This window comes from Scyliorhinus canicula, chromosome 1 (genome assembly GCF_902713615.1).
Source record: "Scyliorhinus canicula chromosome 1, sScyCan1.1, whole genome shotgun sequence".
NCBI classification, from domain to species: Eukaryota; Metazoa; Chordata; class Chondrichthyes; order Carcharhiniformes; family Scyliorhinidae; genus Scyliorhinus; species Scyliorhinus canicula.
The window spans coordinates 55,244,762-55,260,414 of NC_052146.1; the positions used below are offsets into that span (position 1 = coordinate 55,244,762).

Genomic DNA, 15,653 nt, shown 5'->3' on the forward strand with positions numbered 1-15,653 from the left:
GGTACTTTTTTACTAAGTCACGGGCGCGATATTCATTTGCTGATTATTTTTAAGATATGTTTGAGCATTTATGTTTATTGCAGCAGCATTAGGTAGCATGCAGAGCTGGAAGACAGTTACATCTGAAAACACATGGCTAGAAATCTAATGGGGAAATTGAAACATCTGAGGCTGACATCTCCATGTAAACTAGCAAATGTACCATGGAACTGCCCTCATTATGAGTTGTCGAAGATTGAAAAACACTTGATGTTGCAACTGGCAATTGGGATTAAAGATCTTCCCCCAGTAAAGGGAAAGGGTCAACATTTATCACCTCTATGAAAATTTTAAAGGATTCAGATTTTAAACAACAGCATTTTCTCATTTACAGTTAAATTTTCCAAGAATCTTCATATGCGATTTAACCTTACTGTGGCATCCTTCATTTAGAATATCCACAAATATATTCACCATCATATATTTCATTCTCTTCTCAATAGTGCAGCTCAGCAAAACCAATGGAATGAAGTGAGGGAATGCAAAATAAATCCTGTGCATCAATGCAAAGAATCCGAGCAGCTTGCAAGCAGTTGCGAAGGGTTGCAGGAGTTCAAAGGGGGACTCCATTTTCATTGAATATTTGTCTATTTCCTGTTGTCAACAACTATTTCAGAGAATCAACCTCAGGCTTTCCATGGTCTAGCAACTTCACTGGCTGCTGGAACAACTTTTTGAAAGCCACAAGCAGCATGTGCAGCTCAAATCCAGGTAGCATACATTTTAAAATACTCGTTTTTATAAAGATGATGTAGTCAATAAAAAGGTAAAAATTGAAATATCCAAATAGCCTTTTTGGATAAAATTGGAACTTTTCAGTAGAAAATCAATAAAAGCTGAAAATGCAAAACCGTAGTCATGAACATTGCGAGAAAAGGCATGTAAAAAAGGCAATATTACAATAATCATGGGGGACTTCAATATGCAGGTGGACTGGAAAAATCAGGTTGGTAGTGGATCCCAAGAAATGGAATTTGTGGAATGCCCAAGATGTTTTTTTTGAGCAGCTTGTGACAGAGCCTACCAGGGAGCAGGCAATTCTGGGTTTGGTAATGTGTAATGAGGAGAACTTGATTAGGGAACTGAAGGTGAAGGAAGCCTTAGGGAGCAGTGACCATAATATGATAGAATTGCAGTTTGAAAGTGAGAAGCTGCAATCAGAAAATAAATAAGGGTAACTACAAAGACATAAGGGAGGAGGTGGCCAGAGCTGATTGGAAAAGGAGTCGAGCAGGGAAAACAGTGGACCAGCATTAGCAGGAGTTTTGGGGGTTATTAGGGAGGCACAACAGAAATTCATCCAAAGGATGAGGAAACATGCTAAGGGAGGACGAGGCTTCCATGGCTGACGAGGGATGTCAAGGACAGCATAAAGGCTAAAGAAAAAGCATACAAAGTGGTGAGAATTAGTGGGAAACCAGAAGATTGAGAAGCCTTTAAAAGCAAGCAGAGGACAACTAAAAAAGCAATAAGGGGGAAGAAGATGAAGTAGGAGTGCAAGCTAGCTAGTAATATAAAGGAAGGGATTTTTTTCAATATATAAAAGGTAAGAGAGAGGCAATCATAGACATTGGACCACTGGAAAATGGGGTTAGGAAACAAAGAAATGGCAGATGAACTGAATAGTTACTTTGCATCAGTCTTCACGGTAGAAGACACCAGTGGGATGCCAGAGCTCCAGGAGAACCAGAGGGGAGTGCAGTGACCATTACTAAGGAGAAGGTTCTGGGGAAACTGAAAGGTGGATATGTCACCTGGACCAGATGGACTACACCCCAAGGTCCTAAAGAGATAGCGGAGGAAATTGTGGAAGCATTAATGATGATTTATAGATAGATAAATACAGCACAGAACAGGCCCTTCGGCCCACGATGCTGCGCCAAACTTTTGTCCTAGGTTAATCAAAGAATTTTGGACAATTTTTCATGGCCAATCCACCCAACCTGCACATCTTTGGACTGTGGGAGGAAACCGGAGTACCCGGAGGAAACCCCGCAGTCACGGGGAGGATGTGCAGACTCCACACAGACAGTGACCCAAGTCGAAATTGAACTTGGGACCCTGGAGCTGTGAAGCAATTGTGCTATCCACAATACTACCGTGCTGCCCTTAAGAAGTTAACCTACACTCCGTTATTCTACCCTAATCCATGTACCTATCCAATAGCCGCTTGAAGGTCCCTAACATTTCCGACTCAACTACTTCCACAGGCAGTGCATTCCATGCCCCCACTACTCTCTGGGTAAAGAACCTACCTCTGACATCCCCTCTATATCTTCCACCATTTATCTTAAATTTATGTCCTCTTGTAATGGTGTGTTCCACCCGGGGGAAAAGTCTCTGACTGTCTACTCTATCTATTCCCCTAATCATCTTATAAACCTCTATCAAGTCGCCCCTCATCCTTCTCCGTTCTAATAAGAAAAGGCCTAGCACCCTCAACCTTTCCTCGTATGACCTACTCTCCATTCCAGGCAACATCCTGGTAAATCTCCTTTGCACCTTTTCCAAAGCTTCCACATCCTTCCTAAAATGAGGCAACCAGAACTGCACACAGTACTCCAAATGTGGCCTGACCAAGGTTTTGTACAGCTGCATCATCACCTCACGGCTCTTAAATTCAATCCCTCTGCTAATGAACGCTAGCACACCATAGGCCTTCTTCACAGCTCTATCCACTTGAGTGGCAACTTTCAAAGATCTATGAACATAGACCCCAAGATCTCTTTGCTCCTCCACATTGCCAAGAACCCTACCGTTAACCCTGTATTCCGCATTCATATTTGTCCTTCCAAAATGGACAACCTCACACTTGTCAGGGTTAAACTCCATCTGCCATTTCTCAGCCCAGCTCTGCATTCTATCTATGTCTCTTTGAAGCCAACAACAGCCCTCCTCACTATCCACAACTCCACCAATCATCGTATCATCTGCAAATTTACTGACCCACCCTTCAACTCCCTCATCCAAGTCGTTAATGAAAATCACAAACAGCAGAGTACCCAGAACTGATCCCTGCGGTACACCACTGATAACTGATAGATTTACCAGGTTGAATATTTGCCATCCACCACCACTCTCTGTCTTCTATCGGTTAGCCAGTTTGTTATCCAACTGGCCAAATTGCCCACTATCTCATACCTCCTTACTTTCTGCACAAGCCTACAATGGGGAACCTTATCAAATGCCTTACTAAAATCCATGTACACTACATCCACTGCTTTACCTTCATCCACATGCTTGGTCACCTCCTCAAAGAAGTCAATAAGACTTGTAAGGCAAGACCTACACCTCACAAACCCGTGCTGACTATCCCTAATCAAGCAGTTCCTTTCCAGATGCTCAGAAATCCTATCCCTCAGTACCCTTTCCATTACTTTGCCTACCACCGAAGTAAGACTAACTGGCCTGTAATTCCCAGGGTTATCCCTATTCCCTTTTTTAAACAGGGGCACGACATTCGCCACTCTCCAATCCTTTGGTACCACCCCTGTTGACAGCGAGGACGAAAAGATCATTGCCAACGGCTCTGCAATTTCATTTCTTGCTTCCCATAGAATCCTTGGATATATCCCGTCAGGCCCGGGGGACTTGTCTATCCTCAAGTTTTTCAAAACACGCAACACATCTTCCTTCCTGACAAGTATCTCCTCAAGCTTATCAGTCTGTTTCACACTGTCCTCTCCAACAATATGGCCCCTCTCATTTGTAAATACTGAAGAAAAGTACTCGTTCAAGACCTCTCCTATCTCTTCAGACTCAATACACAATCTCCCGCTACTGTCCTTGATCGGACCTACCCTCGCTCTAGTCATTCTCATATTTCTCACATATGTGTAAAAGGCCTTGGGGTTTTCCTTGATCCTACCTGCCAAAGATTTTTCATGCCCTCTCTTAGCTCTCCTAATCCCTTTCTTCAGTTCCCTCCTGGCTATCTTGTATCCCTCCAGCGCCATGTCTGAGCCTTGTTTCTTCAGCCTTACATAAGTCTCCTTCTTCCTCTTAACAAGACATTCAACCTCTCTTGTCAACCATGGTTCCCTCACTCGACCATCTCTTCCCTGCCTGACAGGGACATACATATCAAAGACACGCAGTACCTGTTCCTTGAACAAGTTCCACATTTCACTTGTGTCCTTCCCTGACAGCCTAAGTTCCCAACTTCTACACTTCAATTCTTGTCTGACAGCATTGTATTTACCCTTCCCCCAATTGTAAACCTTGCCCTGTTGCACGCACCTATCCCTCTCCATAACTAAAGTGAAAGTCACAGAATTGTGGTCACTACCTCCAAAATGCTCCCCCACTAACAAATCTATCACCTGCCCTGTTTCATTACCAAGTACTAAATCCAATATGGCCTCCCCTCTGGTCGGACAATCTACATACTGTGTTAGAAAAGCTTCCTGGACACACTGCACAAACACGACCCCATCCAAACTATTTGATCTAAAGAGTTTCCACTCAATGTTTGGGAAGTTGAAGTCACCCATGACTGCTACCCTGTGACTTCTGCACCTTTCCAAAATCTGTTTCCCAATCTGTTCCTCCACATCTCTGCTGCTATTGGGGGGCCTATAGAAAACTCCCAACAAGGTGACTGCTCCTTTCCTATTTCTGACTTCAACCCATATTACGTCAGTAGGCAGATCCCCCTCGAACTGCCTTTCTGCAGCTGTTATACTATCTCTAATTAACAATGCCACCCCCCCACCTCTTTTACCATCCTCCCTAATCTTGTTGAAACATCTATAACCAGGTACCTCCAACAACCATTTCTGCCCCTCTTCTATCCAAGTTTCTGTGATGGCCACCACATCGTAGTCCCAAGTACCGATCCATGCCTTAAGTTCACCCACCTTATTCCTGATGCTTCTTGCATTGAGGTATACACACTTCAACCCATCTCCTTGCCTGCAAGTACTCTCCTTTGTCAGTGTTACCTTCCCCACTGCATCACTACGTGCTTTGGCGTCCTGAATATCGGCTTCCTTAGTTGCTGGACTACAAATCCGGTTCCCATTCCCCTGCCAAATTAGTTTAAACCCTCCCGAAGAGTACTAGAAAATTATTCAGGAATCACTGGAGGCAAGGGTCCCAGAGGACTGGAAGGTGGATAATGTAACACCACTGTTTAAGAAGGGAGGGAGGCAGAAGACGGGAAATTATAGGCCGGATAGCCTGACTCTGGTCATTGGTAGGATTTTAGAATCTGTTATTAAAGATGAGATTGCGAAGTACTTGGAAGTGCATGGTAAAATAGCACTGAGTCAGCACGGCTTTGTCAAAGGGAGGTCATGTCTGACACATCTGTTAAGAGTTCTTTGAGGAGGTAACACGGAAGTTAGACAAAGGATAACCGGTGGACGTGATTTATTTAGATTTCCAGAAGGCCTTTGACAAGGTGCCGCATAGGATATTGTTAAATAAATTAAGAGCTCATGGTGTTAAGAGTAGGATCCTGGCATGGATAGAGGATTGGCTGACTGGCAGAAGGCAGAGAGCGGGGAAAAAGGGGACTTTTTCAGAATGGCAGCTGGTGACTAGTGGTATGCCTCAGGGGTCGGTGCTGGGACCACAACTTTTCACAATATACATTAATGATCTGGAAGAATCTGAAGGCACTGTTGCTAAGTTTACAGATGATACAAATCTGTAGAGGGACAGGTAGTATTGAGGAAGCAAGGGGGTTGAAGAAGGACCTGGACAAGCTAGGGGAGTGGGCAATGAAGTGGCAAATGAAATACAATAATGTGGAAAAGTGTGAGGTTGTGCACTTTGGAAGGAGGAATTTAGGCATAGACAATTTCTGAATGGGGAAATGCTTGGAAATCAGAAGCACAAAGGGACTTGGGAGTCCTTGTTCACGATTCTCTTAAGGTTAACGTGCAGGTTAAGTGGGCAGTTAAGAAGGCAAATGTAATGTTAGCATTCATGTCAAGAGAGCTAGAATGCAAGACCAGGATGTACTTCTGAGGCACTATAAGGCTTTGGTCAGACCCCATTTTGAGTATTGCGAGCAGTTTTGGGCCCCGTATCCAAGGAAGGATGTGCTGGCCTTGGAAAGGGTCCAGAGGAGGTTCACAAGAATGATCCCTGGAATGAAGAACTTGTCATATGAGGAACGGTTGAGGACTCTGGGTCTGTACTCATTGGAGTTTAGAAGGATGAGAGGGGATCTTATTGAAACTTACAAGATACTGTCAGGCCTGGAGAGTGGACGTGGAGAGGATATTTCCACTTGTCGGAAAAACTAGAACCAGAGGACACAATCTCAGACTAAAGGGACGATCCTTTAAAACAGAGATGAGGAGGAATTTCTTCAGCCAGAGGGTGGTGAATCTGTGGAACTCTTTGCTGCAGAAGGCTGTGGAGGCCAATTCACTGAGTGTCTTCAAAACAGAGATAGATAGGTTCATGTTTAGTAAGGGGATCACGGATTATGGGGAGAAGGCAGGAGAATGGGGATGAGAAATTATCAGCCATGATTGAATGGCGGAGCAGACTCGATGGGCCAAGTGGCCTAATTCTGCTCCTGTGTCTTATGCCTTCAGCCCAGCCAGTATTTCAGAGAAAACCTTTTCTCATATATTTGAAACCTCATTAAAACAGCTAAGTGTAACATTTTAGGAGTTCAGGTTTAATTTCCTATTCAGAATTCTGATCAAAACAATTTTTTTCCCATAAATTTAGAGTACCCAATTCATTTTTCCAATTAAGGGGCAATTTAGCGTGGCCAATCCACCTAATCTGCACATCTTTGGGTTGTGGCGGCGAAACCCACACACACGCGGGGAGAGTACAAACTCCACACGGACAGTGACCCAGGGCTGGGATCGAACCCTAAGACCTCGGCGCCGTATGGCAGCAGTGATAATCACTGCGCCACCATGCTGCCCAGCTGATCAAAACAATTTGACTACTTTGTAAAAATGGGCACATATGGATAAAATGTACTGTCCATTTGTTAGCAATATTGTATTGGTATGAAAGTACAAAGAAAAAAAGAACAAAATAACAAAGAGCAATACAACACAGGAACAGGCCCTTGGGCCCTCCAAGCCTGTGCCGGTCTTAATACCAACCTTAGCAAAAATGCTCAGCATTTCCTTGTGCCGTATCCCTCTATACCCATCCTATCGATGTGTTTGCCAAGATGCCTCTGGAACCCCGTTAATGTATCTGCTTCCACAACCTCCCCTAGCAACGCGTTCCAGGCACTCACCACGCTTTGTGTAAAAAGCCTGCCTCACACATCTCCTCTGAACATTGCCCCACAGACCTTAAACCTCTGCCCCTGGTGACTGACCCCTCCACCCTGGGAAAAAGTGCCTGCCCATCCACTCAATCCGTGCCTCTCATAATCCTGTAGACCTTCATCAGGTCACCCCTCAACCTCCGTCTTTCTAATAAAAACAGTCAGAATCTATTCACCCTCTCCACATAGCTAACACCCTCCAGACCAGACAACATCCTGGTAAACCTCCTCTGCGCCCTCTCCAAAGCCTCCACATATTTCTGGTCGTGTGGCGACCAGAATTGTGCGCAATATTCCAAGGTTACCACGGTTCTATACAACTGTAACATGACTTGCCAATTTTTAATACTCAAAGCCCCATCCAATGAAGTCAAGCATTCCGTATGCTTTCTTGACTATCTTGTCCACTTATGTTGCCACCTTCAAAGATCCGTGAATCTGCACGCCCAGATCTCTCTGAGCTTTCTATATTCCTAAGAGTTTTATCATTTACGGTATATTTCCCCTCTATGTTAGACCTACCAAAATGCATCACCTCACATTTGTCCGGATTAAACTCCATTTGCCATCTCTCTGCCCGTCTTCAACCTATCTATGTCCTGCTGTATCTTCTGACAATCCTCAATACTATTTGCCACTCCACCAACCTTGATGTCATCCGCGAACCTACTAATCAGACCGGCTACATTTTCCTCCAAATTGTCTATGTACACCACGAACAATAGAGGCCCAAGCACCGGTATCCCTGTGGAACACCACTAGTCTCAACATTTCATTCAGAAAAAGTAGTCCGACATATCATTTCACTGTTTAGTTAACTATTTATAAGCATTAAATTGAGGGACACGAGCTGAAGCACCAATTGTAATGATCGAATTCTGCTACATTGACACAACCGAACTACATATAACATGAGTAACCCACTTTGGATAAATGATTAGTCTTAAAACTTCCATACAGAACGATGAATCTATTTCTTGGGAGACAAAGTTAAAAAAAACATTCATAGCAGATTTCAACAATGTGATATTAACTTACGGATTCATTTATATTCACAAGTAGCGCTTAACTGTCAAGTATTTTGGATCTCATTAAAGTAACAAATTCATATTCTTGGAACAGGTCACCATTAAAGATCAATTAATGATGTTTAAATCCCACAAGCAACGGATATAATGCGGTTTTTTTGCTGTGCCGATTTTTGTAAATATAATTACACTTACTGCATTTTCCTCATCATCGGAATTGTCAAAAAGATTGTCCAGATCATTCAAAGATACCACTAGGTCAGTCTCTCGTGTGAGGCTGGCAGGAACCGTTCGCCCTGTTGGAGATTGTCGTGTTTCTAAAAACAAAAAAAAAAAGAGCTCAGCATACTAAAACTCTACTTACATGGGTAAACAAAATAAACTACTTTGTAAAATGTTCTTTTATGATTGCATTAGTCACGACTGAAATCTTGTCAATAGGTCAGGATACATGTTGGGATACCTGATTTCGGAGCAGTGCTAAAAATAGACATGGCATCTTTTCCATCAGGCAACTGTGCAGCATGACTAGCTGGAGCGTCCCTAGTACCAAATCCATCTTCAAGCTGAAAAGGAAAACAGCATATCCTTAAATATCTTAAGATTTGTCCACAATATTTTTAAGTTAAATAAACTGGTGCAAATTATGACTCCCAGGTTCAAAAAACATACCAGGCCAACTGTTTTTTGGAATATCAATAACACAGAATAAATCCAGTTCTATTATTCGATCTTATCCATTTATATTTACCCTCCTGACCCTAATGTTTTAAAAATAAAAAGGTATGCAATAGACAGAAAATTGGTGTAAATTATGCACATTCTGCAACAAATCTTATTTAAAGCTCATCAATTTTATTGCTATATGCTCATGGTTCAAGTTTACTAACTGGTTGGCAACCATAAAATCTGTTGCTCTTAGCCCATCTTCAATATAACATGGTTTAAAGAGAAATGGGGCACAGAAGTAATACAAAATGAGCTTCAACTATGACCCAATAACGTCACGAAAGTTAACTTTGACTTGACTCGTATTGCTTCAATGCACCTGGCATAATTAATCTTGCTCATTAATAGCACCTCCATTAAATATTTTTGCTATTCCTTAGCCTATCTATTTTAATGTTTAACATGTACACATGGGTTATCAATCTCTTATGCTCAGCACTTGTTCCATACATATTGAAGTATAAGAGGTTACAGTGAACATTTTTGCAGACCTTCTGTAATCACGGTCCTTCAACAAGATTTATTTTTTGTTATCTTTGGAAATCTACCAATTTTTATTTTAAAATCTACCAATTTCCATGGTTAAGCAACTGGGGTAGCAGCTGTGGGATGAGAGAGAGAGAGAGGAAAGTATGTGAGAGTGACAAAGAGACAAGATGAAGGAGTGCAGTGTGAGAGAGGGAAGATTGTGAGGGAAAGGAGAGTGCACACGTGTGTCTGAGGGGGAAGAGAAAGGAGAGCGCACGTGTCTGCGAGGGAGCGAAAAAGGAGGGCACGCGTGTCTGTGAGGGAGAGAAATGAGAGCGCGCGTGTCTGCGAGGGAGAGAAAGGAGAGCGCGCGTGTCTGCGAGGGAGAGAAAGGAGAGCGCACGTGTCTGCGAGGGAGATTGTGAGGGAAAGGAGAGTGCACACGTGTGTCTGAGGGGGAAGAGAAAGGAGCGCGCACAGGTCTGCGAGGGAGCGAAAAAGGAGGGCACGCGTGTCTGTGAGGGAGAGAAAGGAGAGCGCACGTGTCTGCGAGGGAGAAAGGAGAGCACACATGCCGGAGAGGGAGAAAGGAAAGGGCAAGTGTCTGCGAGGGAGAAAAAGGAGAGCGCACGTGTCTGCGAGGGAGAGAAAGGAGAGCGCACGTGCCTGCGAGGAAGAGAAAGGAGAGCGCACGTGCCTGCGAGGGAGAGAAAGGAGAGCGCACGTGCCTGCGAGGGAGAAAGGAGAGCACACATGCCGGAGAGGGAGAAAGGAAAGGGCAAGTGTCTGTGAGGGAGAAAGGAGAGCACGCAGTCTGAGAGGGAGAGAAAGGAGAGCGCGCAGTCTGAGAGGGAGAGAAAGGAGAGCGCGCAGTCTGAGAGGGAGAGAAAGGAGAGCGCGCAGTCTGAGAGGGAGAGAAAGGAGAGCGCGCAGTCTGAGAGGGAGAGAAAGGAGAGCGCGCAGTCTGAGAGGGAGAGAAAGGAGAGCACGCAGTCTGAGAGGGAGAGAAAGGAGCGCGCGGAGTCTGAGAGGGAGAAATGAGAGCGCGTGCAGTCTGAGAGGGAGAAATGAGAGCGCGCGCAGTCTGAGAGGGAGAAATGAGAGCGCGCGCAGTCTGAGAGGGAGAAAGGAGAGCGCGCATATCTGCGAGGGAGAGGAGAGCGCGCGTGTCTGCGAGGGAGAGAAAGGAGAGCGCACGTGTCTGCGAGGGAAAGGAGAGCGCACGTGTCTGCGAGGGAAAGGAGAGCTCGCGTGTTTGCGAGGGAGAGAAAGGAGAGCGCACGTGTCTGCGAGGGAGAGAAAGGAGAGCGCACGTGTCTGCGAGGGAGAGAAAGGAGAGCGCGCGTGCCTGCGAGGGAGATAAAGGAGAGCGCACGTGTCTGCGAGGGAGAAAGGAGAGCACACATGCCGGAGAGGGAGAAAGGAAAGGGCAAGTGTCTGTGAGGGAGAAAGGAGAGCACGCAGTCTGAGAGGGAGAGAAAGGAGAGCGCGCAGTCTGAGAGGGAGAGAAAGGAGAGCGCACAGTCTGAGAGGGAGAGAAAGGAGAGCGCACAGTCTGAGAGGGAGAGAAAGGAGAGCGCGTAGTCTGAGAGGGAGAGAAAGGAGAGCGCGCGTGCCTGCCAGGGGAGAAAGGAGAGCGCGCGTGCCTGCCAGGGAGAGAAAGGAGAGCGCGCGTGCCTGCCAGGGAGAGAAAGGAGAGCGCGCGTGTCTGCGAGGGAGAGCAAGGAGAGCGCACGTGTCTGCGAGGGAGAGAAAGGAGAGCGCACGTGTCTGCGAGGGAGAAAGGAGAGCACACATGCCGGAGAGGGAGAAAGGAAAGGGCAAGTGTCTGTGAGGGAGAAAGGAGAGCACGCAGTCTGAGAGGGAGAGAAAGGAGAGCGCACAGTCTGAGAGGGAGAGAAAGGAGAGCGCACAGTCTGAGAGGGAGAGAAAGGAGAGCCCGCAGTCTGTGAGGGAGAGAAAGGAGAGCACGCATGTCTGCGAGGGAGAGAATGGAGAGCGCGCATATCTGCGAGGGAGAGAAAGGAGAGCGCGCATGCCTGCGAGGGAGAGAAAGGAGAGCGCGCGTGTCTGCGAGGGAAAGGAGAGCTCGCGTGTCTGCGAGGGAGAGAAAGGAGAGCGCACGTGTCTGCGAGGGAGAGAAAGGAGAGCGCACGTGTCTGCGAGGGAGAGAAAGGAGAGCGCACGTGTCTGCGAGGGAGAGAAAGGAGAGCGCACGTGTCTGCGAGGGAGAGAAAGGAGAGCGCACGTGTCTGCGAGGGAGAGAAAGGAGAGCGCACATGTCTGCGAGGGAGAGAAAGGAGAGCGCACGTGTCTGCGAGGGAGAGAAAGGAGAGCGCACGTGTCTGCGAGGGAGAAAGGAGAGCACACATGCCGGAGAGGGAGAAAGGGAAGGGCAAGTGTCTGCGAGGGAGAAAGGAGAGAACGCAGTCTGAGAGGGAGAGAAAGGAGAGCGCGCAGTCTGAGAGGGAGAGAAAGGAGAGCGCGCAGTCTGAGACGGAGAGAAAGGAGAGCGCGCAGTCTGAGAGGGAGAGAAAGGAGAGCACGCAGTCTGAGAGGGAGAGAAAGGAGCGCGCGCAGTCTGAGAGGGAGAAAGGAGAGCGCGCGCAGTCTGAGAGGGAGAAATGAGAGCGCGCGCAGTCTGAGAGGGAGAAATGAGAGCGCGCGCAGTCTGAGAGGGAGAAATGAGAGCGCGCGCAGTCTGAGAGGGAGAAATGAGAGCGCGCGCAGTCTGAGAGGGAGAAAGGAGAGCGCGCGCAGTCTGAGAGGGAGAAAGGAGAGCGCGCATATCTGCGAGGGAGAGAAAGGAGAGCGCGCGTGTCTGCGAGGGAGAGAAAGGAGAGCGCACGTGTCTGCGAGGGAAAGGAGAGCGCACGTGTCTGCGAGGGAAAGGAGAGCTCACGTGTTTGCGAGGGAGAGAAAGGAGAGCGCACGTGTCTGCGAGGGAGAGAAAGGAGAGCGCACGTGTGTGCGAGGGAGAAAGGAGAGCACACATGCCGGAGAGAGAGAAAGGAAAGGGCGAGTGTCTGTGAGGAAGAAAGGAGAGCACGCAGTCTGAGAGGGAGAGAAAGGAGAGCGCGCAGTCTGAGAGGGAGAGAAAGGAGAGCGCACAGTCTGAGGGGGAAGAGAAAGGAGAGCGCTCAGTCTGAGAGGGAGAGAAAGGAGAGCGCGTAGTCTGAGAGGGAGAGAAAGGAGAGCGCGCGTGCCTGCCAGGGAGAGAAAGGAGAGCGCGCGTGTCTGCGAGGGAGAGAAAGGAGAGCGCGCGTGTCTGCGAGGGAGAGAAAGGAGAGCGCGCGTGTCTGCGAGGGAGAGCAAGGAGAGCGCACAGTCTGAGAGAGAGAGAAAGGAGAGCCCGCAGTCTGTGAGGGAGAGAAAGGAGAGCACGCATGTCTGCGAGGGAGAGAATGGAGAGCGCGCATATCTGCGAGGGAGAGAAAGGAGAGCGCGCATGACTGCGAGGGAGAGAAAGGAGAGCGCGCGTGTCTGCGAGGGAAAGGAGAGCGCGCGTGTCTGCGAGGGAGAGAAAGGAGAGCGCACGTGTCTGCGAGGGAGAAAAAGGAGAGCGCACGTGTCTGCGAGGGAGAGAAAGGAGAGCGCACGTGTCTGCGAGGGAGAGAAAGGAGAGCGCACGTGTCTGCGAGGGAGAGAAAGGAGAGCGCACGTGTCTGCGAGGGAGAGAAAGGAGAGCGCACGTGTCTGCGAGGGAGAGAAAGGAGAGCGCACGTGTCTGCGAGGGAGAGAAAGGAGAGCGCGCGTGCCTGCCAGGGAGAGAAAGGAGAGCGCGCGTGCCTGCCAGGGAGAGAAAGGAGAGCGCGCGTGTCTGCGAGGGAGAGCAAGGAGAGCGCACGTGTCTGCGAGGGAGAGAAAGGAGAGCGCACGTGTCTGCGAGGGAGAAAGGAGAGCACACATGCCGGAGAGGGAGAAAGGGAAGGGCAAGTGTCTGCGAGGGAGAAAGGAGAGCACGCAGTCTGAGAGGGTGAGAAAGGAGAGCGCGCAGTCTGAGACGGAGAGAAAGGAGAGCGCGCAGTCTGAGAGGGAGAGAAAGGAGAGCACGCAGTCTGAGAGGGAGAGAAAGGAGCGCGCGCAGTCTGAGAGGGAGAAATGAGAGCGCGCGCAGTCTGAGAGGGAGAAATGAGAGCGCGCGCAGTCTGAGAGGGAGAAATGAGAGCGCGCGCAGTCTGAGAGGGAGAAATGAGAGCGCGCGCAGTCTGAGAGGGAGAAATGAGAGCGCGCGCAGTCTGAGAGGGAGAAATGAGAGCGCGCGCAGTCTGAGAGGGAGAAAGGAGAGCGCGCATATCTGCGAGGGAGAGAAAGGAGAGCGCGCGTGTCTGCGAGGGAGAGAAAGGAGAGTGCACGTGTCTGCGAGGGAAAGGAGAGCGCACGTGTCTGCGAGGGAAAGGAGAGCTCACGTGTTTGCGAGGGAGAGAGAAAGGAGAGCGCACGTGTCTGCGAGGGAGAGAAAGGAGAGCGCACGTGTCTGCGAGGGAGAGAAAGGAGAGCGCACGTGTCTGCGAGGGAGAAAGGAGAGCACACATGCCGGAGAGAGAGAAAGGAAAGGGCAAGTGTCTGTGAGGAAGAAAGGAGAGCACGCAGTCTGAGAGGGAGAGAAAGGAGAGCGCGCAGTCTGAGAGGGAGAGAAAGGAGAGCGCACAGTCTGAGGGGGAAGAGAAAGGAGAGCGCTCAGTCTGAGAGGGAGAGAAAGGAGAGCGCGTAGTCTGAGAGGGAGAGAAAGGAGAGCGCGCGTGCCTGCCAGGGAGAGAAAGGAGAGCGCGCGTGTCTGCGAGGGAGAGAAAGGAGAGCGCGCGTGTCTGCGAGGGAGAGCAAGGAGAGCGCACAGTCTGAGAGGGAGAGAAAGGAGAGCCCGCAGTCTGTGAGGGAGAGAAAGGAGAGCACGCATGTCTGCGAGGGAGAGAATGGAGAGCGCGCATATCTGCGAGGGAGAGAAAGGAGAGCGCGCATGACTGCGAGGGAGAGAAAGGAGAGCGCGCGTGTCTGCGAGGGAAAGGAGAGCGCGCGTGTCTGCGAGGGAGAGAAAGGAGAGCGCACGTGTCTGCGAGGGAGAGAAAGGAGAGCGCACGTGTCTGCGAGGGAGAGAAAGGAGAGTGCACGTGTCTGCGAGGGAGAGAAAGGAGAGCGCACGTGTCTGCGAGGGAGAGAAAGGAGAGCGCACGTGTCTGCGAGGGAGAGAAAGGAGAGCGCACGTGTCTGCGAGGGAGAGAAAGGAGAGCGCACGTGTCTGCGAGGGAGAGAAAGGAGAGCGCACGTGTCTGCGAGGGAGAGAAAGGAGAGCGCACGTGTCTGCGAGGGAGAGAAAGGAGAGCGCACGTGTCTGCGAGGGAGAAAGGAGAGCACACATGCCGGAGAGGGAGAAAGGGAAGGGCAAGTGTCTGCGAGGGAGAAAGGAGAGCACGCAGTCTGAGAGGGAGAGAAAGGAGAGCACGCAGTCGGAGAGGGAGAGAAAGGAGAGCGCGCGTGTCTGCGAGGGAGAGAAAGGAGAGCGCGCGTGTCTGCGAGGGAGAGAAAGGAGAGCGCACGTGTCTGTGAGGGAGAAAGGAGAGCACACATGCCGGAGAGGGAGAAAGGAAAGGGCAAGTGTCTGTGAGGGAGAAAGGAGAGCACGCAGTCTGAGTGGGAGAGAAAGGAGAGCACGCAGTCTGAGAGGGAGAGAAAGGAGAGCGCGCAGTCTGAGAGGGAGAGAAAGGAGAGCACACATGCCAGAGAGGGAGAAAGGAAAGGGCAAGTGTCTGTGAGGGAGAAAGGAGAGCACGCAGATGAGAGGGAGAGAAAGGAGAGCGTGCAGTCTGAGAGGGAGAGAAAGGAGAGCACGCAGTCTGAGAGGGAGAGAAAGTAGAGCGCACAGTCTGAGAGGGAAAGGAGAGCGCTCATGTCTTAGAGAGAGAGAAAGGAGAGCCCGCAGTCTGTGAGGGAGAAAGGAGAGCGCGCATATCTGCGAGGGAGCGAGAGCGCGCGTGCCTGCGAGGGAGAGAAAGGAGAGCGCGCGTGCCTGCGAGGGAGAGAAAGGAGAGCGCACGTGCCTGCGAGGGAGAGAAAGGAGAGCGCGTAGTCTGAGAGGGTGAGAAAGGAGAGTGCACAGTATGAAAGGGAGAGAAAGGAGAGCGCTCATGTCTTTG

General features: G+C 49.2%; 1 protein-coding gene across 1 annotated transcript in view; it reads right to left on the minus strand.

Moving 5' to 3' along the window:
- The window catches only part of LOC119962803 (mediator of RNA polymerase II transcription subunit 13-like), a 311,329-nt gene that overhangs the window by 50,257 nt on the left and 245,419 nt on the right, over positions 1-15,653 (minus strand). Inside the window, exons 12-13 of the mRNA XM_038790899.1 lie at positions 8,789-8,891; positions 8,521-8,642 (exon numbers count right to left, since the gene is read on the minus strand). Coding sequence (XP_038646827.1) covers positions 8,521-8,642; positions 8,789-8,891 — 225 coding nt within the window. The remainder of the gene's footprint in view (positions 1-8,520; positions 8,643-8,788; positions 8,892-15,653) is intronic.